This window comes from Zootoca vivipara, chromosome 5 (genome assembly GCF_963506605.1).
Source record: "Zootoca vivipara chromosome 5, rZooViv1.1, whole genome shotgun sequence".
NCBI classification, from domain to species: domain Eukaryota; kingdom Metazoa; phylum Chordata; class Lepidosauria; order Squamata; family Lacertidae; genus Zootoca; species Zootoca vivipara.
Window position 1 is genome coordinate 42771894 of NC_083280.1, and position 27808 is coordinate 42799701.

The following is a 27808-nucleotide window of genomic DNA, read 5'->3' on the forward strand; positions in this document are numbered from 1 at the left end:
ATGGTTAGGAGCCAAGAGAAGGTCCCCTTTCCCAGTATTCGCTCACATATGTTCACATTGATGTATTGCAGTAAGCTAGGCATAGCAAGTAGCAAATGAATAACAGGCCCTCTGGTTTCCTATTGGACTTTATGTGAGTGAGTGAATGAGTGAGTGAGTGAGTGAGACAGACGGACAAGGCAGGCAGGCAAGTACATCTAGCTTATCTAGCTGAAATGGGAGTTCAGATCCCACCAGGGAGCTTCCTAGCTTGGCAGAAGGTGCTCCCGTGTTGAAACAGCGTGGTAGGCTTGTGGTGGATCACACTGGCAGTCATGTTGCATTTCCTTTCCCTCACATCCTTCCCTGGGTTGTGGGGAATTTGCAATTCTATTCCAGTTTCTCCCTTCAGCTACTTCCCAGGCAGATGCTGTCTATGCATTGCCATGGCAACGCTGTGTTCGCCTCTCCATGGAATTGCATGCTGGAAAAATATTAGTTTAAAAACTATGCAGTGTTTGTATTGATGGAAGCCGAGGTTGTTAGCAGGGATGGATCATCCCAGGCATGAAGGAAGCCTCAATAATGGGCAGTAAAGCAACAGGATTTGCCTCCAGGGGACACTTCCCAGCAGCAGGTCGAGTTGCTCCCTACAAATACAATTCTGCCCTCTGTTTTATGGCACATTTTAAAATATAGATATATACTTGCCTTAAGTGTGCCACAGTGGCCCTTGTAAATGTAGCTTAGCTGCACGTACTTTGAGTAAGTGTGAAAGGGGTTTAGTTATTATTTGTATTTCATTCTTTGGGGAGTGCAGAACAGGTTTTTTCTTAGCCCACAAATAACCCTCTGGGCAAGGCTTCTTAGCCACTGAACCACACATTGTTTCTTAAATGTTTTTTTCAGTGCTCTTTCCATTTCAGCAAAAAAAGTTGCTTGTAGAATAGATCAACAAGCCTTCCTCCAGCTTCTTCTTCTTCTTCTTCTTCTTCTTCTTCTTCTTCTTCTTCTTCTTCTTCTTCTTCTTCTTCTTCTTCCTCTTCCTCTTCCTCTTCCTCTTCCTCTTCCTCTTCCTCTTCCTCTTCTCCTTCGAAATGTGTTTTGTTGGTTTTCCTGAAAACATACAAGAAAATCAACATAGGCAAGTAAACACACAACCAGCCCCAGCTCAACTTCTCGAAGCAGGAGCTTGGTTCTTGAAACTGCCTGTTTCAGCTCAAGTTGCATCCCCCAAACTGAGAAAATCTGTTAGTTCTATACTGGCCATGCTGCGCCTTTCAAGACAGCTAGTCAAAGCACATGTTGGCAGAGGGAATGCTGCTACTTAGCCTGGTCGTGTGTGTGTGTGTGTGTGTCACAGGGACAGGATCTGGATGAATTTTGAGTGGAGGGGTAGAAACAGTGATCACTTTCCAGGGAGGGATTGCCAAGGGGAAGCAGCTGTGATGTGAGAGCCAACAGAGAATGAGCTTTCTGTGGGTGGACGGTCATAATCTCTGTCAGTGCATGTGCGTGTGTATGCTCACATGTATGTATGGAACCATTACCAAATAATAAAACTTTTATTTGTAACAGTAATGGATTTTATTACACCTATGGCTCCAGTAAACATTTCATTCATCCAAATTAACCCTTGGTGATTTCCTAATGAATATTGTGGGCCTATTGTCTGCTGTTCTACCTACAAAGCAGATACTGTGGTCCCCAGACGTGGCAGTTTGTGACTCTGCTGCAGAGTGCGTTTGCTACACCATTTCTTACAGCAACACTACGAGGCATTTCTCCAATGATTTTGAGCTTCTCAGTGAATGGGACTTCAGTTGCTGCTTGCAGCAAAAAAAAAAAAAAAAAACAAGTTAAAAGAACTGGCTGCAATTCTCCCTACCATACTCCATATGTGTGTGTGTAATTATTTTATTATTTATACCCCACCCATCTGCCTGGGCTGCCCCAGAGACTCTGGGTGGCTTCCAACACATATAAAAACATAATAAAACGTCAAATATTAGAAACTTCCCAATACAGGGGTAATAATTATAATATATTATAATATACAATATAATTATTGGATGTGGGGGGAGGGGAGTGTGTAGAATCCCTATACAGTCGTACCTCAGAAGTCGAACGGAATCCGTTCCGGAAATCCATTTGACTTTCAAAACATACGGGAACCAAGGCTTGGCTTCCGATTGGCTGCAGGAAGTTCCTGCAGCCAATTGGAAGCCGCGGAAGCAGCGTTGGACATTTGGGTTCCAATAGAACATTCGAAAACCAGAACAGTCACTTCCGGGTTTGCGGCATTCGGGAGCCAAAACATTTGACTCGCAAGGCGTTCGACTTCTGAGGTATGACTGTATGCGTTTATCTCTCTGCTTTACAAAAGCCCCTGCCTGACATTTATTTAGTATATTTTATCTGTAGTCCGTCCATCGCCAGAGGATCTCTGGGCAGTGCACATGGTGGTTCTCCCCATGCTATCTTCTGAACAACCCTGCGAGGTAGGTTAGTGGGAGACAATGACTGGCTGAAGCAGGCCTAGGTGTGTTCATTATAATGTGCGTCCTGAGAGTGCAGCTGTATACACAGGGCTCTCTGCTATAAGTTCATTACAACATGTGCAGAGAGCCTCAAATGTGCAGCTGAATGTGCAGAGCTTGCTACGCACACAGGTCTGGTGAGGTGCCTGCCATGGCAGTGTTGCTCCCTCCTTACCTGCAGACATTGAGTTCCGGGTAACGTTCTATAAAGGGCAGAAGTTTAGGTTGGCAGGGTGACAACAATATCTCCAAAGTCAAGGGGAGTGTTCCTTGCCCTCTCACACTGGATGTGACCTGTTCCCTACTTTTTACCCCTCACACCAGCTCCCTTTGATGGAGTCATCCTTAATAACTCTGGGTTCTGACACTTGCTGGTTGACGCAGGCCCTTGGACAAAGCTAGAGACTGTACCTGTAGCTGTTAGACCAGAGCAGACAGACGAAAAGGCAGCCAGGTGTAGAGAGGAGCTTCGGTCTAGAAGACCGACAAACCTGAAGCATCGAAACCTTTAGTTTCTCTGTTGCTGAAGTGAGAAATTATTGGGCTGAGAGCAGGTCTGCTGCAATGTGGTTTCTACTTGAACTTGAGGACAAAATCACTGGGCAGAAAGAGATCAACTAGCTTCTATAAGAGGCATCCCCAAACTTCGGCCCTCCAGATGTTTTGGACTACAATTCCCATCTTCCCCGACCACTGGTCCTGTTAGCTAGGGATCATGGGAGTTGTAGGCCAAAACATCTGGAGGGCCGCAGTTTGGGGATGCCTGTTCTATAAGAAGGCCCAGGTACATGTGGGTGGTTCTCTGTCTGGTGTCAAACAGCACCAAAATCTGAACACAGTGCCTGAAGTCCTTGCTGCTCAGTCATTCCCTCAGCACAAAAGAGGCAACTCCAGACACCTGTCACACGCAGTGGCTTTTTTTTTCTATTAGGGATTCTGGTAGTGGAGCAAGCACTTCAGAAGAGCAACCCCAGTTAAATAGAGCAGTAGGGTTGTACGCAGAGAGTGACTCCGTCTCAGTTGCCAAAATCAGAAGGAGAGGTGGAATCTTTTCAGGCAGTCAAGGGGAAGACAAGTTCATTGGCCAGATGGGGAAGTGCAAATGGCTTTTAAGCATCTGGTGTCACTAGGCAGGAGACAGGAACAGATGCAGAGTTTACTGGGGGCTTCTCTGTTCCCTGGAGAACTGCCAGAGGTGAGCAACTGAGGAAAGAGACATAGCTGTGAGACCCATTATACCGTAAAGCATTTGTGTGTCTGGGCTCAGCTGATGGCATCCCCATTGCCTGTGGATGACTCCAGCCCTGAAACAAAAGCTAACCAGAGCATTAGTTTTCCTTGTGAAGATGTGCGAGATGAAGGAAGAACAAAGAGAGCTCTGGGAGGATAGTTTTAGGCTCCCTGGATGGGTTGTTTCTTAACTCTGCCGCTTTCTCATGATATGGACAGAGATAGAGGGCCAAAGGAGAAGTGAGGCAGAAAATATGTGAACAGGATCTCTTGAGAGGGTTTCAAAAGAAAAAAAGATCAAAGACTCTCTGTGTGTTTGTTTTGGGGAGGGGACTGAAATCATGGTGCTCTGGAAGGGTTTTTTGTTTTGTTTTTAAATGCCCTCCCGGAAGCATTTTCCTGAGGTGGAGAGAAAGGAACAGAACCTGCCATTTCCCATGCAGGGCAAAACATACAAGGGCCCTAAGGTTCTTCTCTTCGTAGGGCCTTGTTGCCATAGAGACAGGGTCATTCAGTCCTCAGGAGACAAGGGTAGAGCTGCTGTTCTCTTAAACTAGGAGCAGGGAACCTCAGGCCCAGGAGTGAAATGTGGCCCTCCAGGCATGTCTATCTGGCCCATGGAACTCTCCCCAGCCACACGCCTCACAGGCCCTGCTTGATTCCCCAAGTGCTTTGACCTGGTTGAAGTGTAATGTAAGAAGATTCCCCTGACCAGCCAGGTGCCTGTGTGAAGCCTGCAAGCAAGTAATGGAGCGCAGCAGCAGCAGCAGAAGCACTCTGCCCACTTGCAGTTGCCAGCAAGTGGCTCAGAGGTATCTGACCTCTGGCCTTGGAAGCAGAACATAGCCATCATGGCTAATAACCATTGATTCGCTTGTCCTCCACAACTTTGCCTAATCCTCTTATAAAGCTACCTCTTGTGGGAGCAAGTTCCCTAGTACAGTACTGAAAGAAGTAGTTCTTTCTTTTATCTGCCCTGAATCTTCCAACGTTCAGCTTCAGTAGAGGTCTGTGAACTCTGATTCCACAAATGCCTACAATGCTCTGATAGTAACTCTTGCATGTGTGGATGGAGGCTAGGGTGTGTGTGTGTGTGTGTGTGTGTGTGTGTGTGTGTGTGTGTAGAGAAATTAGTATATTCTGCAAAGGTATAATTTACATCAGACACGCCCACTTTTGCCTCTGGCCCCGCCTACCACTGGCCTGTGTTTCCTCCACAGAAAAGTTGCTCAGAAAGGAATGCAGCCCTCAGGCTGCAAAAGGGTTCCTATATCCCTGGTGACCACATAAATGTTACCCCAAATGAGGAAACACAACACAAAAAAGAGGTCAATTCGCACTGCGAATTTAGAAATAGTTGCTCTACTTTAAATACATCTAACCATATTGAGGAAAGCTCTGTCCAGGTGATATGTGACCTCTAAACATAGGACTGTGTTGTATAAAGTAAGACACATGGCCACCCTAAACAGAGATGGACTTTATATCCAAATAAATTGCATCCTATCAACAAGACTAATTGTACTTTCTGCCTGCATCTGCTGTACTTTGAGAAATGCAGTTTCTTTCAGAGGCTCAATGAGTTTGCAGTGCTCAATGAGTTTGCAGAAGTGAACCTGGCGGGATGAATCTATGAACTGCATCCATTAAAAAAAATAATGGTTCACAATCTGCCGTCTTGAAAATTCCTTGCATTTTGTGAATGATACTTGTTCAAACATTTCTGCAGTTACTTAATGGTAGGGAGATCAAGAAGACAACCAAATCTGATATAATCTTGCTTAATCTACTTCCTGGAATGCAACCTCTCTTGGTAAGGGAGCAGGAACAATGGCTTTTGTTAACACCTTTGGTTTAATCCCGGGGTTTGTTGGGGGAGAATGGCAGTGGGCTGTAAGGGAAGGGTAGCTATTTCAAAGCATACCTCCCTTGTACAGCATAGGACAGTAATGTGTGTGTAAGAGAGAGAGAGAGAGAGATTATCATGCTTGCTGCTCTTTGGAGACTGAAGACAGAATATCGCCTCCCTCGGCACCAGGCAAACGGGAGCCATTGCGGTGCAGTGGTTAGAGTGTTGATCTAGAACGGGAAGACCCAGGTTCAGAACCTCACAGCCATGAAGCTCATTGGAGATCTTGGGTCAGTCACTACCTCTGAAAACAAAGCATGTTCAGCTGCCTTGAATTAATAATAATAAAAAGTGAATGATCCTGAATCATTCAGTTTGGCCAATTCTTGGTATCACATTTTTGAAGAGTTTGATGCTTAGTGACATGCCTAAGAGTTGCTGAGCTGGATGTTGGAATGTCTATAGTAAGGACAGCCAATGTTGTGCCCTCCCAATTCCCATCATTCTTTACCGTTGACCATGCCGGCAGAGGTTGATGGGAGCTGGTGTCCAACAACATCTGGAAGGCATCGCATTGTGTTTCCCTCGTCTAGAGGATCAAATAAGCCTGTCCTAGTGCACATTGATCAGTCCTCCAGAATTATCTGGGAGCCTTACCAGGTCCCCCCCCCTATCATTGCACAGTTATTGTGGAATCCAGACATCAAGTGCTTCTTTTCTGAGTATTCACTTACGAGTTTTCAAACCACAGTATATAGGGATTCTTCTCTCCAGCCAATGCATCAATTTGTTGTAGTTAGTGTAGTGTGGAATCCTCCTACAGAAATATTACCCTCCCAAGCATTATGTGGGAATGGATACTGTATAGCACTGTTGGGTTCTCAGTTGTTGCTCAAATCTGCTGTCCAGATGCTAACTGCTGATGGGCCACTTTGAATCTTTTGCTCTCTCTCCTTATGGCTCATTATCTTCAAACTGGATTTTCGGCCAGACACTCCTTCAAATTGAGCGCTGTCCTCTGGCAGCCCTTTAAATAGCGACACTCTTATGGAAAGTAGGACATATAACCACCCATCCAATCATGGATAGTCCACCATAGTGTCTAATTTAGCCCTGACGTCAAAGAAAGGCTAAAGGCAAGAACTTCATTGCCAGGAATGATATAGTGCATAATTTTATCTGTAGAAGTGTACTTGATAATCCTTATTGTTCTCTGCCACATTCAAAGGATGACATGGGCTGATACAAATGTTAGTCTTTTTACAGATCCTAATGTGGTTTCGGGAGAAGTACTGTGAATGATAAAAGGATATTTGACTGCATTATTCAGTTTGCAGAAAGCTGTACACTGTAACCAGAGGAGACTATGAAGCTTATTAATTGAAAAGATTATTATGCCACCGTATAGCCAAAGAGTCGAAGGCAGATTACAAAAAATTAAGATGAAAAGAGCAACAATAGAAAGTATGCACACGAAAAGCTGCACAGTTATAAGTCAGAGTTTAAAATAATCACGCTGGAAAAGCTTGAATTTGGGGGGTGAAGTTGGCTTCCTGTCGCTCAGAGTGGTGACAATTCCTGTCACCTTTCCCCCTCTCCTGTAGTTATGCACTCCACTTCATCTTATTTTGCTCTATAATATTTTTCATACCTATCACTTCTGAATGATCTTTGCTTCAATGCATATTAGGTGTAATGTTAGTCGCCGGGTTTGCAGGCCTTCCTCATTAATCATCCATGTCTTAGGGTGCATTTTAAATGGGTTTGGGTAACTGGAATATGCTAATTTCATGATTTATTTAAAGCGTGTATGCAAAGGTCTGTGCTGGGCTTATCACTGCTCATCCCTAATTGAATGCATGAGTTTGGGAGGACCTGCAGGAGGATTCAGTGCTGTGCCACAATCGCCAGGGCTTGTCAGGTGCACAAATTCTAGCCAACATCAGTCTCGCAGTAACTCCCCCCTTTTGTGCCCCAACTTCCCCTCTTTCTCAATTGCCAGAGTCATTAATTCAGTCACTTTATACACCAGAGAGCATTGCAGTCACAGTGGGAAAACCCGGTAGTAAACGCTGTAGAGACCAGAAAGTCTTGCCTGCCTCCCATTATGGCTCTCACGGTTTGGTGCAGTTTTTGAGGCTTAATGTTTTATGGCAGAGCTGGAACAGTTTAATAACCTCATAAAACCTAATGGAGTGTTGTGTGCTCATACTCAGTGGTTGCCAGTTACCATTTGCTTGCCCATTGTCACTTGCAGCTAGTGAAGGCAGTGAATTTGGTAGTATATGGGGAGGGGGTGGGACACTGTAACTAGGGATACTTCCCTGACAGGTGAGTGAACTGCGGGCAAAGGTGAACCTCCTAAAACCAGGTAACCCCTTTCTTGCAGTTTTTTCATAGCATCACATTCATTCCTTACTTACACACGTTCATTCTTATTATCTTTGGTCTTTCTGTCTGGGGCTTAAATTCCTGCAAGCTCCTGCCCTGGATCATCAAGCCTTTGCTTTTGATATTAACCAAACACTGCCTTATAGGGCTAATGGTCTCAATGCAAGAGCAAATGTTGTGAATATTGTTTTATTTGGGAGAAGCACGTTTTCACCGCCATCCTGCCTCATTTATTTCTCTCTCGGAAGAAACACTTGCAGCGCTTCCTGATTACTCGATAATCAGGTAATTTTGCTGTGACTGCGACTGGTTTCTGTGTCACTTGCCCTTCTCCTGTTTCAATGTTTTTAAAATGGCATTGAAAAGTTTTCAGCTTGTCTATGTTGGGGTTTTTAAAGTGCCATGAATAGAAGGCTGTTCTTTAAATAAAACCATTTATTGTTGTTAATTATTAATATTCTGGATGATAGCAAGTTGGGTTACATCAAAATCAGCTAGAAAGATGGCCTTGATGGTTAATTAGAGAGGAAGAACCAGCCCCATCGTCAGAGAAAAATAATAATGAGGGAATTGATCCATGGGAAAATTCTCAGTGCCCTTTGGAGAGCTCATCTATATTTTAGGAAGCAGCTGACTGGTTGCTGCTTTGGTATTCTTGAGAAATATCAAGAATAATGGTTGTTATAAAAAGAATCTCCTGAGTTATACACAAGGGTTTGATAGGGCTAGCAATGATACTGCCACTACAAAAAGCATTTTGAAATGGACTTACATATGCTAATGGGCAAGTTCCTTTTACAGCCTGCAACCCCTTCTCATTCCCAATTTCCTTTTGGAGCATAAGAGATTGAGCCAAGCCAGTGCCAGCGTATTGAGAGGTAGTTTTCTGAATCAGTTCGATTCTTTAAATTATCCTTGAATATATTTAGCCAGAACTGTTGAATTTTCTTTTCCGAAAACGTTGCGGTTCTGCTGAATGTATCACCTCTCAGACTTCAGACACCCTTAATAGGATTGCCAGCTCTTGCCCAAGAGGCTACACTTCTTGCTTCAGTACCAGGTTTCACAGGCCAATTTAGGAAAAGTCGTCTTCTGCCACTGTGCCTCGCCATTCCCTTCCCAGCTAATTCTGAGGCAAAAACAGTAGTCCCACTCACAACAGCAAGCAGGGAGGGCAATACCCAAATCCTGCTTCTCTGACCTAGAGATATTAATATGTCATTAATCACAGTCTCCAGCTCAAGAGCTGCAGCCCTAAGGAGAACTGGCAAACTCCATCAAACCTACAAAGGATTAAACAAAATGCTTGTGTCACAGAAGTAGGCAAAACTATGCAGACCACATTTTCAACTCTCAAAGACTGTATATATTGTCACTAGGTAATAGAGGTGGAAGCTGTTGGAAAAGATTCTACCACTGGTGATAGCAAAGTCTGACATCCTTTTCTTCTATGGAGAAGTTGTTGTTTCGTTTCATAGCCAAAGAAAAAAAGTTGCCATGCCTTCGATGTGTCCATGAGCTTCCTGAATCTCATTACTGTACATGTTTTTGAGAGAAGGCTTCCTCCACCCACCCTTTCATTCGCCCCCCCCCCCTTTGGTCGTGGTAGAGGTATGACTTTGACAGACTATAATTAATATCTGAGAGATTGGTGGGGACCTGGAGGTAGAAGAACCACTATTGAGTTAAATAGCCCTGTTGTTGTGACATCATTGCAAATAAGCTTTCACCTGCTGCTAACTCCCTTCCGTGTTCTCAAGGCCATAATTCAATGGAACAAAGAAGCTTTGGGAGCCACAGATCTAGGGCAGTCATGGACACACATGTGGGGTGCAGAATTGTGAATGAGCTGTGGGGACACTGGCCAGTTCAAGGGCAAACTGTGTCTTGTACACAGGACAGAAAGTCTGCCCCTTCTAATGGATTTTATCTGAACAGAAACATCTGGTCTAAAGATATATGCGTGGAGCAGGGCAGGTACTATCTATTCATAACTGAAAATACTGTAACCTGTTCTGAGCTCACAGAATAGGGAGGAAGCCTAAATATATTATTAATCCATCTACATTCTTTGCTGATGGGGAGGAATAAGCCAGTGAATCCTCGGTCTATATCCCTCTTGTATGCCTGTAGAGGTAATAATGTTGAAATGTATTGAGGTGCCTTCTATATAGAGAGGCAAATATATTTGATGTGCCTCATGGCTACAGGCCTGGAAGACTCCAAGACATCCACTCCAAGCATTTAAAGCACTCTTATGTCACTTCAAGTCATGGCTTCCCTCAAAGAAGCCTGGGAACTGGTTAAGGGTGCTGAGAGTTGCTAGGAGAACCTTAACCAGCCCCAGTTCCCAGGATTCTTTGGGGAAAGCCACAATGGTTAAAACGGTAAAAAAGTGCTTTACATGTTTGGTGTGGATGAAGATTTGTGTTGTTTTTGCAAGTATATGATTGTATGTCCTTATAATATCAGGAAGCCGGGAAATATTAATCATTGGCAAAATGTAATCTATTGTCAAAGGGGTTCATTTTGACATTTCAGTGTCAAGGAAAGTGACAAGCAAAACATCCAGGGCTGTATTAAACCAGATTGTTTCATTAGTGAAAACCAGCACAATGATGCGAGTGCAATTGGACCCTGCATCCCTATGTCATCCCCAAATCTGCTCTGGAGGGTCAGAAATGCTTTTAGTGACAGAATGAGCACCTTAGCATGCTAAAACTCAGGAGTTACGCTGCATTCACTTGGCATCCTTACTGAATTGACAATCAGGTGCTTTTCAGAGAAATGCACTCTGACACCAGTAACTTAATAGTCACATTGAGATAGGAAACTGGAGCAGAGGGGTGGGGGGTGGGGTAGCCTGCACTGAGGGGGTAAAACAAAAAGATTCAGCTATACCAGAAAATATTTGATTCCCTTCTAGCAATGGCTGCCCCGAGCTGGGAGCCCCGAGCCAAAAGGTTGTGCTTTTGTAATTGAAAATGTAAATTTCTTAACGTTGTGGCTTATGATCTACTCCGGCATTTGTGTGTGTGTACATGACTATGCTTCTGCCTGCACACCTGCAGCTGAGTTCACATGTGGCACCCAAGACAATAGGCACATCTCCTAGATGGCCCCTAGACACCACAAGCAATATAAATGGTAATTTCCTGATGAAGTCATTTTGTTTGGAGTGGCTGGTTTACCCCAGAAAGCCCTTGAACACATGACCCTGATTTTTAACTGCTATTCCTCCTTCCATATGTGATTGAGCATAGGGCTGTGCATTGAGGCACCCACTGAGGCGCACAAACATTAGAACAGTTTCAACAGCTGCAACAAACTCTTTCTCTCTCTTTCTGGCAGTTGTCTTGACTGCTGTGATGTTCTCTTGAATGGCCTTTTCGATTCCCCTGTCTCTGGAGGTTCTGAGTCTTTTATTGGCACGGTTTAAATTTCTCTTCACAACATGCCAGCAAGCAGCAAAACACTGTTATTATGATCCTGTGCGCTTGAGGACAAGATTACCTTGGCAGTTTCCCCTGCCTTATAAATGTTGCCAGTGGGGGACGACGGCAACGGCTAGCTAGATTTTTAACATGGCCTTAAAAACTGTAGGCTGTTCTTTCCTTTGGCTATCTATGTTCACCTTGTATGTTTTCATCCTGAGCTAGATTGACAATATCCCTAAAAGAACTGGGAGTTCTTCCCCATTTAAAAGCAAGAGGCAACAATTCAGTAGGTGTAGTTTTCCCCGTCAATGATGGGAGAAGTTGCACCTGTCTGACTTACGTTTTCCTCAGAATTCTTAAAGGAACAGAAGTCTTTCCCCTTTTGGAGCAGGGGTAGCTAATGGGGGTGTTTCCCAGATGTTGATGGACTACAACTCCCATCAGCCCCAATCACTGGCCATGCTGGCTATGGAAGATGGGAATTGTAGTCTAAAAACATCTGGAAGGCACCATGTTGACTATCCCTGTTTTGGATACCTTTACCTTTAGCTGCTCCCTATTTCAGGAACTGAAAGGAACGGTGGCTGTAAAATGCAAGTTTTTGCATCTTGCTCTCTATTTCTGTGGAGAAGACCGAGCTCCAAATCATTCAGGTTGCTGAGCAATTACATTCCCATCAACTGTCCTGGGGAAAAATGGGACACCCCATATTTCCTCACGAGAGGACGGCAGCCATTTTGGCCGCCACGGTTTTGCACAATTTCGGGCCACACTCTCACCCTGAAAAGGCGCTTTTTGGGGCAGCGCTTTTGTGTGGTGCCCCAAAATGTGCATTTTTGGGTGTCGTGTCTGGAAAAAATGGTGTTTTTTTTTGGGTGATGTGACTTGCTCAGAAGTGCACTCCTGGAAGATGGTGTTCCAGATTGGAGCCGCTATGTATTGGTGGGTATGCGATTAGCCTTTTAGCTGCCTCAGGTTCTTATTATGCCATGCATGTTTGTCACTGTAGTTTGCATAATTGCAGCAGGAATGAGTGTAGGTTTCAGCCTGACACAAAAGGGCAGGGAGCAATGCTTGTTCACCCCATCCATTCAGGGTGGTCCTTCCTGGTGTCTTGGAAACGTGCTTCCCCGTTGCACCCGCACCAAGCAGTCTCATAATGAAAGGAGGCCAGCAATCTTTGTGATCGAATGGATGCAATTAGCTGCCGTTTCAGCTGGACAATGAGGTCTCTCCGAGGGATGATGCTTGCTTGTTTCATGGGCGAAGCCATATCCATAGTCTTGACCCTACGCAAGCCAAGCATACAAATCCGTTTGTGGAACAGTCTGGCTGAGGTGGAATTGCAAAGAAATTGTCCCAGGACCCTCCTATCTGTAGGCAGTGGGTTGAAGCTGAGAGTGGGAAGAAAAGCCGGTGCTGTGTATGTTTGCTCTGACGCATCCAAAACTCCACATTCATCACAGTTGGAAGAGAGTTGGCATTGCACACAAAGGCACTTCCTCCAGCCATGGCAAGTAATTAGTGGTTCCCTTTGTGTCAGTCTCCTTTGCTACCACATTGGGCTAGAAAAGATATCTTTGAACACCCAGAGCCCTAAATGCATACCATATAGCCATACATTACACACCTAAAGTTTCACATACTTAACGCTGTCTCAAAACAGACTCTTTGTATATCCCAGATCCCATCTAAAATCTCTCCCTGGTCTATCCAGGCTCTGGTTTTCACTCCTGCTCAAACCAGTCAGGTTTTTCCTTTCCTTTCTTCTGTTGGTGAACCTTACCTGTCCTCCCACTGGCTACTTTTGGTTCTGATTTGGGGGCTCAATTAAAAAAGAGGGGAGGAAAGGGGGGAGTAGTTTGCTTCTCATCCTCAGTAATTGTAGAACAAAACTTGAAACTGAATAGCTGTAGCCCAGAGACCTAAAGGTCAGAGAGGGGCATCAAGTGGTGGCCATGGAGCTAGTTTTTCATACCAGTGAAGAGGCAAAGGATTGAGGAGGAATATATCCCCCCACCCCGTTTTCTGCAGTGGAAGCAGGCAAGGAAAAGAGATGCTGTTGAAATGTCAGAATTCAGACCCATCTCAAGTTTGTGAAATAGCTGCTGTTTTGTTTTTTATTTCATTCATTTCATTTCTTACCTGCCCTTCACCACAAGATTCCAGCATGGGTTACAGTGCTATAAAATACAGGATTAAAATTAGTTAAAATAATTTACAGTCAGAAGAATAAGGTGGGTCCTGCCTGTCTGCCTATCTATGCGTATGTGTGCGTGCGGAAAGCCCACAACCCCTTGCTGCTCAATAGATGAACTCTTGTGAAATATGGTGCTAACTATGTGGAAAGCATAGTAAGGTGTCCAGGACAGGTGAACTCTGTTTTGCTTGTGTGGAAATAGTACATATGAGGCTGGCACTCTTGCGTTAGGGACTATGGATATGGCACTGGGCTGGTCCTACCATTAGGTAAAGTGTGGTGGCCACCTCAGGTGGAGGTGCTGAGTGGAGGAGAGAGCTCCTCATTGCTCAGATATCCTGCCCTGCAGCCCCTAAACTAGGTTGCTGCCCTCAGGTGCGGTTCAGCATACTGTCCCATCACGAGTCTTGGAATAAGAGTCAACTGCTAGTCCAGTCATAGCCTCTACATGACATGACAGTGGGCAGGTGCCATTTTGTCCTCTGCCTCAGGCAGATGAATGTGTTTTAACTGGTCCTGGCTGAAGCCTTGCACCATGTGTCTACTTCCTAACTTATAGTGTTTCTGTCCTTCACTTCACAGGGAGCTGAATGGGAACAACATCACCCGCATCCACAAAAATGACTTTGCTGGGCTGAAGCAGCTGCGAGTTCTGTGAGTGGCCTCTCCCTGCTGCCTCCAAAGTGATACTATCCTCATGTCTCCACCCCTGTTATTACTGAAGCCAAGTGGGGCTGCTGTGTGTGTGTGTGTGCGTGCATGTGCTCCCTTTAATTCAGAGGTGGGGGACCTTTTCCATCCCAAGGACTGCATTTCTTTCTGGGCAACCTTCTGAGAGCCGCATGCCAGTAGTGGGCAGGGCCAGGAGCAAAGGGGGCAAAGTTATGCCTTTGTACAGCAACTTGCCTTCAACAAACACTCACACACCCTTCTCTATCCTGTGCACAGTCAGCCCAACAAAGAGGAACTCCCATCTGCTAGGATGCTGGGCTCCCTTTTGTCCTCTTCCTCTTGTTTTTCCCTTCTGCTATCCCAGCTCTGATGCTCTTATTACTTTTTTCAGGCAGCTGATGGAAAACCAGATCAGTGTGGTGGAGCGAGGGGTATTCGACGACATGAAAGAGCTGGAGCGACTGTGAGTGTCTCAGGGAACTGATCAAACTACAGAAGCTGGGGGTGGGGAAAGTATACACACAGAGGAAAAAGATGTGTGTGTGGCACGCGTTGGGGGGGGGGACTGTAGAGATTTCCCAACAGAAACCCTGTTTTCTCTCTCCCCTCCATGCAGGCCATTCACAGGCCTAGGCGGGTTTCTTGGTCCTAGGAAGTTCAGAGGTGGGACTGGGCCAGGGGTGGAGAGAACAGCTCAAAAGCAGTCAGCTCCAGTACCTACACCAAGAACCAGTGCTTCTCCACCCCCACCCTCCTGCTGACACAGGCAGATGGTGTGAACACTAAGTGTTTTTACACCCAGCCCTGAACAGCCTGGCTGGCATTTACACCCAGATGCTTCCCAGTCTGTTCGCCATTTCTTTCAGATCTAAAATAATTCTCAGCAGTGTGCATTCAACGAGGGGCCGTGTTCAAATCAACCCAAGCTGTGTCTGCCTCTTTCCCACACAACAGCTGTAAATTGTCACCTGCAAAACGTGCTTCTATTGTCTCTGAATATTTCCTTCCCTTGTCCTGCCACTGCCAGGGGGGAAAGGGTTGTTCCAGTGCAGTCCTGGATGAGACTGGCATGCCTAGCAGTGTGCAGAACATGCTACCCCTTTAATGGGCAAATGCCAGGCTAAATTGACTTCCATCAGTATAGAGATATCATACAGAGACCCCAATCTTCATCCATAAAGCATGATGGGTAATTTATTATTGGAAGTTTAGGCTGCATTGCCTTTTCTTTAATCTGTGGCCACTCTCTGACCATTATCCATGTCCTGTACAAATCTGCAAACACCACAATTGGACCTCTATCTAATTGTGTCTTGATACTTGGTCCTATACTACCTTTGTATCAGTTGCCCATTCAGATTCTTTGTTCTCCCCCTTCCTTAAAAACAATTCTAAATTATATTTTAAAACACATGTAGTTTGCAATCTGAATTTTTAAAAACCCACTAAAATTGCACACATCTATATACAGGTAGGTAGCCGTGTCGGTCTGACACGGTCAAAAAAAAAAAAAGTCCAGTAGCACCTTAGAGACCAACTAAGTTTGTTCTGGGTATAAGCTTTCAGGTGCATCTGAAGAACTGTGCATGCACACGAAAGCTTATACCCAGAACAAACTTAGTTGGTCTCTAAAGTGCTACTGGACATTTTTATTTTTATTTCGACACATCTGTATACAGGTGAAACTAGGAAAATTAGAATATCATCGAAAAGTGCATTTATTTCAGTAACGCAACTTAAAAGGTGAAACCAATATATAAGATAGGTGCATGACATGCAAAGCAAGATATGTCAAGCCTTTATTTGTTGTAATTGTAATTATTTGTCGTTAGGCGGGTCAGTTATAAATGGAATGTAAATAATGAAATGTAATAGCGATGTTTATTTTTGTATTATTGCAACTATTTGTTTTATTACTGTGGAATTCCCGAAAGAAAGCATTTGTAAAAATTAAAAGAAAAATAAAAAATAATAAGTTGCATTACTGAAATAAATGCACTTTTCTTATTTTCCGAGTTTCACCTGTAGTTTACCTATACATTCCTACGTACCTTTGACAGATTTGTACCCCTCTTTTCTCTTGAAAATGCACACTTGTACCTTTTATCACAAGTATTTTTATGTTCTTAATCTGTAAGGGTGTGCTGAAGCAAATGGAGTAGTTGGCTGAAAAATATCGGTCAAGGTTTGCGGAAGGCGTTCTAGTTAAGCTGTGAGATCATTGGGGCACAAAGACTACTAGTGGCAGCAACAATACCAAGTGACCTTTAAGCCCAGCTGCTATTGTTGTAGGACTTATAATAAGGTGCAGAACCTGTGGACTCCCAACTCCCATCAACCCAGGCTACCATCACCAGGGAAGATGGGAGTCTGTGAATGCTTATGAAACTTCCTTCCCCTCTGTTTTCCTAGACGTCTGAATCGGAACCAGCTGCACACTTTGCCAGAGCTCCTATTCCAGAATAACCAAGCATTGTCTCGGCTGTAAGTACCTGGGAATATCTTGCATATTGCTTTTGTTTTTTCTGCCCCTTTGAAGAAGGATGTTGAGGGAGTGCTGCAAATCTTGAATGGGAAAGCAGCGAGAAAACGGTTTCGGGTGTGGTGCACCAATTGCTGTGTACTGGAATTGGCCGATGGGGCTACCAGAAAATAAAGGTGTGGATCTGTGGTTTGACTTCTGTGCCCTGGATGTGTAGAATGAGAAACGGATCGCCTTTGTCCAGTCCACAACTGCCACATCTTGAGATCCAGGTCACAAGAGTTTTAAGGCATGGTACAAATTGAGGCTGCATGCACCCTAACCTGTTTGTAGAACAAAAATGGAGTTTTTCTCAGTCCATAATCATTCATCCTCATCATCCACATGCTGCTTTCAGTCTTTGATTCTAGATCCTGCCATTCTCAAGAGGTGTGTGGTACACATTTGAAAACCCTCACCTTGATTAGGTTACCTATGCCTTTTCCTTCCTGCACATGCCCCAGGTAAATTAAGTAGGAAGTGGTGACTGCAGCCTTGTTATACACCCACCCACAGTGTTATTGGGCAGGTGTGGATACATCCCCCATTCATGGGTCTGCTTACATTTCTCTTCAAATGGCCACACTGTCTTTCAAATGGAAACAAACTGCAGTGAGGTGTCCCCCCACCCACCCAGTTAAACCAGCTTCTCAATAAATGTTTTTCAAGGGAGGCGGACTACGCAATAGATCTAGATTGCATGTGAACTACATAGAAGAAACAAGTACTCAGTCTCCATTGATTCTAGAATAAAATGTTGTGTGTACACAGCCTGGTGTTATTGCCGCCTTGGTATGGAAAGACCAGTGGGTTCTTGAGATCTTTATACATATCACTTGGACGTTGAGGACATTATGTGTATTGGGCATTTCCAAGGTCATGTGTTGCACACAGATGACCACAATCCACCATGAACTGCAGATTTTAGGTGGACTGAATCCTGCTGAATGCCTATATAGAATAGCAGCAGCGATATGGAAGTTAGTCATTGATCGGTTATCTTAAAGGCTTTCCTGTAAAACAGAGGTGGGGAATATTTTTCAGCTTGAGCGCCATGTTCGAAAGGGGTTGCTTGCTGGTGCTGGACAGGGCCAGAGGCAAAAAGTGGGTGGGCAGGCAGATGTGAATGTTCCCTTTGTATACTGTGGGCTTCATTTCAGACATGCGGAAGTCAGAGGTTTCTACGCCCCAAATCTCTCCATCTTCCACCCAGAGGCACCATCACAGTTCAAGGACACATTCCAGCCAGGCAAAAGCACTTGAAGAAGGCACAAACAGGGCCAGTGGGGGGTGTGGTCTTGGGGGAAGGTGTGGCCTGGGCAGCACCCCAAGGGCTGGCTAGGCAGGCCTGGAGAGTGCACCAAAAGCTTTGGTCTAGGTGGGAACAGGGAAGCAAAGCTCCCTATAGCTACTGTACTACTTTTAGCTGTTCCTTCTTTGGTTGATGGACAGGACTGGATGGTCTTCCCCTTGCCACCATGAGAAGGAAGGATGGAATTGCATCTTCAATTCCATAATATCTGAGCTAAAGCAGTCCTGAAGTGAATCAAATGAGTGAAGCAATTCTGTTGGGTATAACGCACTGGAATGTGTGCTTCACCAAGATGGAAGGGAACACCCTAAATATGCCTATTGTTATATTGCATAGGTACCATTAAGCATCCGTTTGTGTCTGTGTACACCTGTATACCCCACAAAAAAGGGCTGTGATGAGTGATGTAAGAGGGCTCTTTAGATTTTTTGCTTTGCTGAGTTGATTGTGAATCTAAACATTTTGTCTCCCTAGTTGAACAGACAATATATAATCACTTCTATCCTCCCTTGCTAATTACCAAGAGCTAGGAAAGACAGAAAATGAAAAACTGTCTTTTTAAAAAAGAAAGATTAAAGATAAAATGTTCACGTAAAATAATTAATAAAGGGAAGTATAAAATAACATTTCCTTTATAGACCTGTCTCCTTAAAAGCTTGTGCTAATAACTTGAAATATGCAGTTGCCCATAAAATGTGTTTATAATTATGTATTTCTTTATGGCTTCTATAAATACAAGAGTAACAATGACTTGCATAACATGTTTTCTTCTCTGTGCACCGGCAGCTGCTAACAAAACATTATCAAAATCATAGGGGGTGGGCACCTGCCAAGGCTCATTATCACATGTTGGAGGGATTCAAAAAGGGTTTCTGGCAAAGCTTTTGAGTCAGAAAAAGCCACTTGCATTGTTAAAGTGTGTGTGTGTGTTTGTGTGTGTATTTGTGTGTGGGCACAAACACAGAAGGTAGAAGCATTAGCAGAGATGACAGCTTGCAATAGGAGAACTACTAGTAGAAACAAATGAATTACTTAAGCTGAGTTTTTGGCTTGGAACACTTTTTGTTTTTTAGCTTTTGTAGAGGTTGGCGGATAACCAAGAGTCATTTCATTTTTCCCTGTCTTATTTCCCTTCCCCATCTTCACTTATCCAGGCTCGCCTGATTTTTAAAGATCACTTTCATGAGGCTAGTGGAAGGACTTTCAGATCTCATTTAAGAGCAGAAGTTCATACAACCACAATTAAAAGATTTTAAATCATCACAAGTGTTCTTGTAAAAATTATATGCTGGTATACATTCTCCCTACCCACACAGAGAATGAGGGTCCTTACTGTGTCAGAGGTAGCCAATGTGATGCCTTGCAGATATTTCTGGCCTACAGCTCCCGTCATTCCTGACTATTGGCTACACTGGCTGGGGCTGGTGGAAGTTGGAGTATGATTACATTGGGAAGGTGCCGTTTTGTCTACCTGAGTTATAAGGAGAAGGGATGGGCTGCAGTGGATCAGAGAGTAGTTAAATTTTATCTTCATTTTGTATTCTTCACTTACGAATGGCCTTTCTAATGACATATGAGTTTCTTAGAGAGATTAAAAACTCATGAAGATCAGAAAATCAACAGGTATTAGCTGCAAATGCTTACTTACATTGTTCCTTGCTGGAGGCTATGAATATGTGGCAGGGTACAGATGTCTAAAGCCATCCGATCAAGTGTCTGAAATGGACCCCTGTCAGAGCTAAGGAAGACAAGCCATTAGACTTAACACAGTAATGTTGTCATTTCATTTTTACTGTTTAGGGAAGCTTTTAATCTTTAAGAAATTAGTGTATTTTAATATTTCTGTTGGAAGCCGCCCAGAGTGGCTGGGGAAACCCAGCCAGATGGGTGGGGTATAAATAAATAAATAATAATAATAATAATAATAATAATAATAGTAATAATAACCCATGCAAACCAGACTCTGCCGAGTGCCTGGAATTATATTGGGAAGAGGTAAAAAGGCCAGTGGGAAAAGCCCACATGATCATAGCCCAGTATCCTCAGCCAGTGGGTGGTATTCTGTGACTAGAAAAAGAGCACAGCCATGTAAGGGAAGCAGAGGTTTCAGAGAATAAGTGTGTGCTTCCCTTCCCTCTCCCAACATGTTAAGGAATGCCAGGTTGATTCCTGAGGGATGTCAGCTTGGCCTGGTTTTTTCGGGGCTCCAGTCCCAAGAACAAGGACAGGAGGCATGTGCAGATATTTCCCACTGCTCTCTGGGACATGCTTCTCATCCAGATGCAAGACCTTAGGAATGAGTGTGAAAGGAAGTACCAAGGAGATGGTTTGCTCTGTTTTATATGTGATTATAAAAGGACAAGAGAGGGGATAGGCCTGTGCCAGGCCCCCTAAAAGGCACGGTTTCTGAGGCAGCCGTTACCATGGCAGCTGATGGCTTGATCTAGCTCATTGCCATTGACTGTCGACTTTGCTTCTTCAAGCTGTTAAACAGTTATTCACTGTTGTTGGACAGTGTGCCCCCACAATTGTGTATTCCCCCCTCCCAGAACGATGTACCCCCAAGTCATACTCAGAACAGACCCATTGAAATCATTGTCCTTGACTAAGTCAAGTGCATTGATTTCAGTGGATATACTCTGAGAACGGCTTAGTTGGATGCAAATTTCCATAAATATAAATGTAGACATTCGTGAGTTTGCATGAGGGGCTCCAGAGCATATGTGCACACAAGTGCATACTCACAAACCCACACATAATACCAGGGTGTCAAGCTAACTATGAAGTTCTGGGTGGATTAATCCCTGCAGTGCAAAGCTGCTTCTTCCCTACCTGATCTGGCCTGGATGTGATTAATTTTCAACCTTCTGTTAGATGCAGCAGATACACACAATATTTATATTATTTCATTACTGTATGTTATATCTTAAGGCATTTCGGAGAAAGGCAATGGCACACAGCCCTATTTCTTGGTGACATCTGAATCAGATATGAGGCTGTGCAAGCTCTGGGCCAGTGTCTGGATGCATTGGTAGACTGCAGGAGGGCTAATGAATTGTGTTTGAATCCTGAGAAGATGGAGACTCTTTTGGTACCCCTGGATGTATCTTTGTCCCTAGAGGCTCAAGTGTCCTCTCTGGCCAGGAGTGCCTTCTACCAGCTTCATCTGGTTCACCAGCTATGGGCGTTCCTGGTCAGGGACAGCTGACTTCTGAAGTTCATATGTTGGTAACCTCAAGTCTGAATTACTACAATATGCTGTACGTGGGGCTGCCCTTGGGCCTCGTCTGTGGTGGCTAAACTGCTGATGGGGGCAGATAGGTGACAACATGTTACATTGTTGTTAAAATCTCTGCAGAAGCTGCCCATCTGCAGAGGTCAATGTTCTTGTATTAATTTACAAAGCTCTGAAAAACTTGGGATGAAATAAAAGAGCTGGTGGCTATGGTGCCCCGTGCCAAGGAAATGGTGACGGGGGAGGTAGAGATTCTCTCCCTTATTGTAGGGGTGGGCCAGCCATGTCCGCCTGGTTCTGAGTTTTAAAAAAATGATGTGCACGCACAAGCCCTTGGTCTAGAATGAAGGAATACAAGTGGTCAAATAAGCCGAGAATTGCATATACAGCTTTGGGGGGGTGTCCCTGGTTTTTTTTGGGGGGGGGCAAATGTTAAGTATAATGAGCTTCTGCATACCTAAGGTTCCCTTTGATTTGTTTGTAGGAAGAAGCATTATGCTTTCATAGTCATTGACACAGGGCTACTCAAATTCAGTTTTGGAGGACTTTGTAATGTTTGCTGTCATGGAACAAGTGTAGAACTCAACATTCATATTTCACAGTGATAATTTTCCAAAAAGACACACAGATCACACTAGGAAGTGGTGATACAAGAACTGAGGCTGCCAGAAGTGTGCCTTTCAGAAATATGGGTACTTTTCTTTAGGTGTTTCGGGTATTCATAGCTCTTTGAGAACCTTTGTTCATTTGGCCATGATGCTCCCTCCCCTGGAAGGACTCCCTTGGTTGTTGTATTTCTTCCTTCCTTCCTTCCTTCCTTCCTTCCTTCCTTCCTTCCTTCCTTCCTTCCTTCCTTATTTATTTATTGTGTTTAAGGTATCTCTGGAATACAAAATCTTACCGATTTGAGGCAAGTTGTTAAAAAAATTAGGACATCCTTGTATATGCTTCAGTCTCAGATATTAAAGATATCATAGAACAGACTTGTAAGTATGTCTCTAGAAAAAGAAAAGCCAACACCATTAGCTCACATTAGTAAAAAAATAATAAGTCATCAGTCCTGCTTTAAACATTAATACAGGTATCAACAGTCCAACTAGATCCCCAAATGAGATTAATGATGATAAGATATATGTTCAAATGTAGAAAAGGCTTTGAGTATGTATGTCTTCATGTGTGGTGCCTTGCATTAATTGCCTTTTGGCATTTCAGGCCTGGTGGCAATACCAGTGCATTAGCTGATGTATATTTAGCTGGGCCCCGTGTCTTAGGTGCTGTTGGATATTTAAGTTCAAGAGTGAGTCCCTTTGGAAAGAAGGATGCCAGGGATGCTGTAGGCAGTGGCCTGTGGAGAAACACTGCCCAGTTCGCTGGCTGGTCACAGAGTAGCTTCCCCACAACTATCACACCTCACCTCCCACTTTCAGGACATAGGTTCAGCCAGTCAGATAAACCAAGTGCATATGCTGTGCAACAGCATGCCCACAGCCTGGTAATGGCACCTCTTTAAAATTAAGTTACAGACATTGCTATAGGTCTTGGGTGATAGATGTGTGTGGAAATGGCAACAAGTATATGCTGGCTGGAACTAATGCTGCATTCAAGGTCACCTCTGGCTTTTACATTAGAAATAAAACAATTAAGATAATTATTGTAGAGCAGAATTCTGCCCCCTCCCTTAATCGGCTCTGTCTTTAATGCCATCCTTGTAAACCCAAATCTCATCAACAGAAGATGGGTGTAGGAGGGAGGGATGTTTAGGAAACTCCCTCATATTTCCTTCCTTTGTTGGCCCAGAGGTAAAACAGCTAGAGAGAGGCAAGGGGGGGTGTATGGTAGGGGAGGGATCCTAGTCTTAGAAGATCTGGCTCTTCACAGTCTCTGACTATTTCCCACATCACCTTTAGTTCCTTGTCACATTTTAAGCTTTGTGTCGTTCTTTTACACAGAACAACTATGTGCAGTGCTTGGAACTTCTATATTGACTTCTCCTGACTACATCCATGCCTTTAATTGAATGTTTCTGCAAGTATTTGCTGTTGGTGTGGAAATTCTCTTTGTAATTGGGACGGTCATAAGGACAAGCTGTCAAACAAATTACAGCTGGGCATGGAGAGAAGCAACGTCCTGCATAGACAGTTGCAAAGAAAATGAGCAGTGAGCTCAGGAATTCATTAGTTTAGCACACAAGCTAGCTATGAATATATTGGTTAATGTTAAGCAAGCCACTACAATATTCTAAGTTTGAAACACTACTGTCCCCCAACTCAGATTTATAATATGAGGAAGATAATACTGACCCCGATGTGCTGCCAGACTCAAAGCCTGGAGTGACTCCTTGTGTTCTGACTTTCAGTGAGTTGTGTATGGAGTTCCCCTCTGATGTTTACTCCTGTCTCCTCTCCTATGGATCATTCCAGCTTTAATATCCCGTACTAGTCATAAAATGCCTTCTGCAGTTTATTGTTTTCTCCAATAACACAAATAGTATTTTCCCACCATGATGATGATGAAGTCGGTTAGGGTGAAACCGAGTCTGGTGCATTTAAATCAACTCTGAGCACTAGCAGGAATGACAGCCTTAAACTGCGGTTACCATGCCTTGCATGGGAAATCTTGGTCACACAGCTGGAAGTGGTGTCACCCTACAAGCCAGCTGTCCTTCCATGCCCTTTACGAGTCTCGTTTTAGAGGATGGCCCTTTATTCCTCACAGTCTCTTTGAATACAACGGATGCCCCCCTTTTCAGTTATGAATGTTTCTCAAGGCTATTTATTAAGTGACAAACAAGCTGGTTTAACTGTAACAGTTTCCCCCAAGAAACCTTCGGGGTGTTCTTTGATGGGAGCTGAAGATTTCCCAGCATCTATACAAAATTACATTTCACAGGAGAAATCATGATAGTTCAAAACCTATTGAGATTTGTAATGTAATCTTAATGATCCGTTTTGCAAATGACATTTTTTTAAAAATATCAGTCCTAGGCAGCGCTTTTTTCTGGGGGGATGCAGGGGTACGCACACCCCTAAGCATTTTGTGAATCTATGTTTGGCCTCATTGAGGGGCAGTATTTCAATATGAGTAGGAAAATAAGAGTACCCTTAAACATATATATATATATTTTAGAAAAAAGCACTGGTCCTAGGTATGTGAAGTATGATGTGAATTATTTGTGAGCTCCCATTAGTTGAAATCTGCTCTGAGCCTTCGGCCTGTAATTGTGATTGTTTGCTGTGGCCAGGTAGGCAGGTTGAGAGGGTGCATTGTGGCAGTGGGAAATTTCTCTCTCTCTACCTCATGGACCTTTTTATAAAAGGACTAAGGCTTCAATCAACTACCCATTTACCTGAACTCAATGGGACTTCCTTCCAAGGGGGCGTATATAAGGCTGTACCACTGTGGGGGAGCAGGCTGTGTCAGCTAATGGGCAAGACAGCGGTGTGTTTAGATTAAAGGAAACGTTTCAGTGGGAAAAGCATAGTGTGGAGAGAAGTTGGTGTTTGGGGGGAAAGATCTGAGGCAGGACTCAAGGGCACAGGAAGTCATCAGCTCCACGGAAGGGTACCTGATAATGTTGATCAGTAACCTGCATTTGAACTCAGAATTCGCCAGTCTGCGTGTGTGGATTTGGATAGGGACATGTCTCTTTGGGCATTCTTTCTACAAGATATATTTCATCTTAACTGAACAACAAAGGCTGTGTATACAGCAGAGTGCTAATGCGCATGTGGGTTGCACAGATTTTTCCATGTGAACTTTTGTGCACATTCATCTATCTACACATACGCACGAATGCTTTGAATTGAACTCTGTTCCCATCAGCGCTAGTGGACTGTGCTTGATGAGATGTATTTACACTATGTTGTCATTCCCTCCCCTCAATTAGTATTTCCCTACCCTCCTTAAGTTCTGAAAACCTGAGGTCAATTGTGGGCATGCATGAAGTATTTGTTTATATGTTTTCATCTATACTTCAATACTTTATTTATTTATTTATTTATTTATTTATTTATTTATTTATTGAGATGCAAGTTTTCCAACATACTAGACTTGCCCAAAATACTGAGTTACAGTTTTGTTTTTTGTTTTGTTTTGTTTATGTGTGCATGTGTATGTTCAGCCTGACCTGGCCCCACCAGTAACCCATGCTTTCTGAATTCTGGAAATTTGAGGTCCGTTGTAGGCATGCACGCAGGTATCATAGGTACAAAACAGTACAAAAGTAAATATGTGTGTGTGTCCCGACAAGCCCCACCAACAGCCTACAAAGGAGTGACTCACCAACAGGGGGTGTGGTGATGGGTGACGGAAAACACCCACCCACCCAATGTGCTTCCATACATCCACAGTTGGGTAACATGCAATTTTATGTTGGGTTTCCCTCCTTAGGAAAATCCAAATTAAATGTTGTGGGGAGAGTATGGACTACTACTTGAATAAGAGCAATGTTATAGAGATGACGCAAAAGACATGGACATATGGGGTGCATCGAATCCACTTTAAACTGTTGTGTGGACACAGCCAGTCCTGTAGCACTATAAAGACTTGTCATTTTCCATGCCTCAGACTATCATGGCTGCCTCTCCCAAAGTTGCTCTTTCCTAACTGCTGTTGCATCAGTGACTTATCTTCATGGTTTATGTGTGGTATAGTTGTTTTGATTTAGGTCCCTCATTCCCTTTAAGATGGCATATATAGGTCTATGGTATTTTGTCCCTGCAGGAAACCTGTGAGATAGGTTAGGCTGAGAGGTGGTGATTTACCAAAGGTGTCCTTAAACCTATGCTCTTTTTCCTCTGGAGAGTATCTCATTAAGTAGCCTTGGTGCCTGAAAATGGTGCTTAGTTGATATTTTGCTGGAGAGCACCTGACCTTGCTGACCCTGCCTCAAATGGGGTTTAATTAAACTGTCAGCACTGGACGGAGGAACAAAGGGCCAGGCCTCCCCCACTTCCCCCCAGTCTCACACTAGCAGGAGGGCAGTGTCACAGTGAAAATGAAGAGCTGTTAAAAATGAATCTTGTTTCCCATCAAGGAAAATTACCAAGGCGGGAAGGTGACCTTGGCAATCATGCAGCCAAATACATTTCCATCGCTCTCCTCCTTGCTATGCATATAGTTGGTGACCCACAGGGATGTCCGAAAGATAGGCAAAAGTGGTGACGGGGAGAGAAAATAGTGGGGATAAAACAATGTATGGTAGGTTTCAAAATACTGTACAAGTTGCTTGTTATTCCTTGCCAGCCTGGCCACAGAGTATGATCGTCTGTCTCCTTGCTCTCTTGACTCTACAGCTGTTTTATCCAGCTTACTCTATACAAGGCAGCATTACTCTTTTCGTCCATACCATGTGAATGACAATGCCGTGGCTCCATCTCTGTAGACACTCACAGCACTCCTATCCACATTCACAGTCTTCTAAATAAGGATCAAATTATACCACAAACTTGCGCAGCAGTCACTTTCTCTCAGGTACCCTGTTTCTCCGAAAATAAGACATACCCATAAAATAAGCCGTAGCAGGATTTCTAAGCATTTGCGCAATGTAAGCCATACCCTGAAAATAAGATATAGTGATAGGCGCAGTTCTGGAGGGGCACCAAGGAAGAGGCGAGGCTGGACGCATAATAAAAAATAAGACATCCCCTGAAAATAAGCCATAGCGTGTCTTCTTGAGGAAAAATAAATATAAGACAGTGGAAGCACGGTAGGTAGGCAGAATGAATATAGCTATAGATATATCAACCATGAAGACTTCATGTTCGAGTGAAGGACTGGCAAGGCGGGGTCTGCTTAATCTTTTCTCCCTCTGCTCAAGATTCACCCTCCCTCAGCAGCTTTGTCACATATGGGGAAATGACATAGAGATACCTCTTTTCATCACAGGAGAGGTAATTTTGAATGGGGAAAATGGCTGGAGGGCAAAGGGTGAAGCATTCCCTCCCCTTGCTGTATCTTCACTGAAGATTGCAGCCGCCTGTGACTCCTTTTTATTCTTTTGCAGCCTAAGAATCTCTTTCAATTAATCTCCAGTTCCATCACTTTTCACACCAAATCCTCTTTTGACATACAGTTTCCATAGCACATGTATGAAATGTATTCTAGGCAATAAAGAGGTTATAGATGAAGAGACGGTATCTTGCTGGCTATCCTGGTTATTAACAAAGTTATCAACAAAGGCTATTTGCATTTTGACAACACATGTTGAGGGCTTTCTACAGTGGCATACAAACTGACCTAATTTGCAGATTTTGACTTATTGCATTAGGATAGATGCAGTGCATGTCCGTCCCGCCCCCCCCCTTCAGTGCTTTGACTACTTGCTGGAGAGGAATACTTTCTCTCCTGGTTGCAAATATGTGTGTTTGATGAGGCAATGAACATCTTCCAAACTTGGAACAGACCCCCAGCAGTGTGTTCCATGTAGCGCCACAAATCAGGA

General features: G+C 43.9%; 1 protein-coding gene across 1 annotated transcript in view; it reads left to right on the top strand.

The window, feature by feature from the left end:
* SLIT1 (slit guidance ligand 1) overlaps nucleotides 1-27808 on the top strand; it is a 124480-nt gene that overhangs the window by 10819 nt on the left and 85853 nt on the right. The window contains exons 2-4 of the mRNA XM_035133598.2: nucleotides 14209-14280; nucleotides 14690-14761; nucleotides 16711-16782. Coding sequence (XP_034989489.2) covers nucleotides 14209-14280; nucleotides 14690-14761; nucleotides 16711-16782 — 216 coding nt within the window. The remainder of the gene's footprint in view (nucleotides 1-14208; nucleotides 14281-14689; nucleotides 14762-16710; nucleotides 16783-27808) is intronic.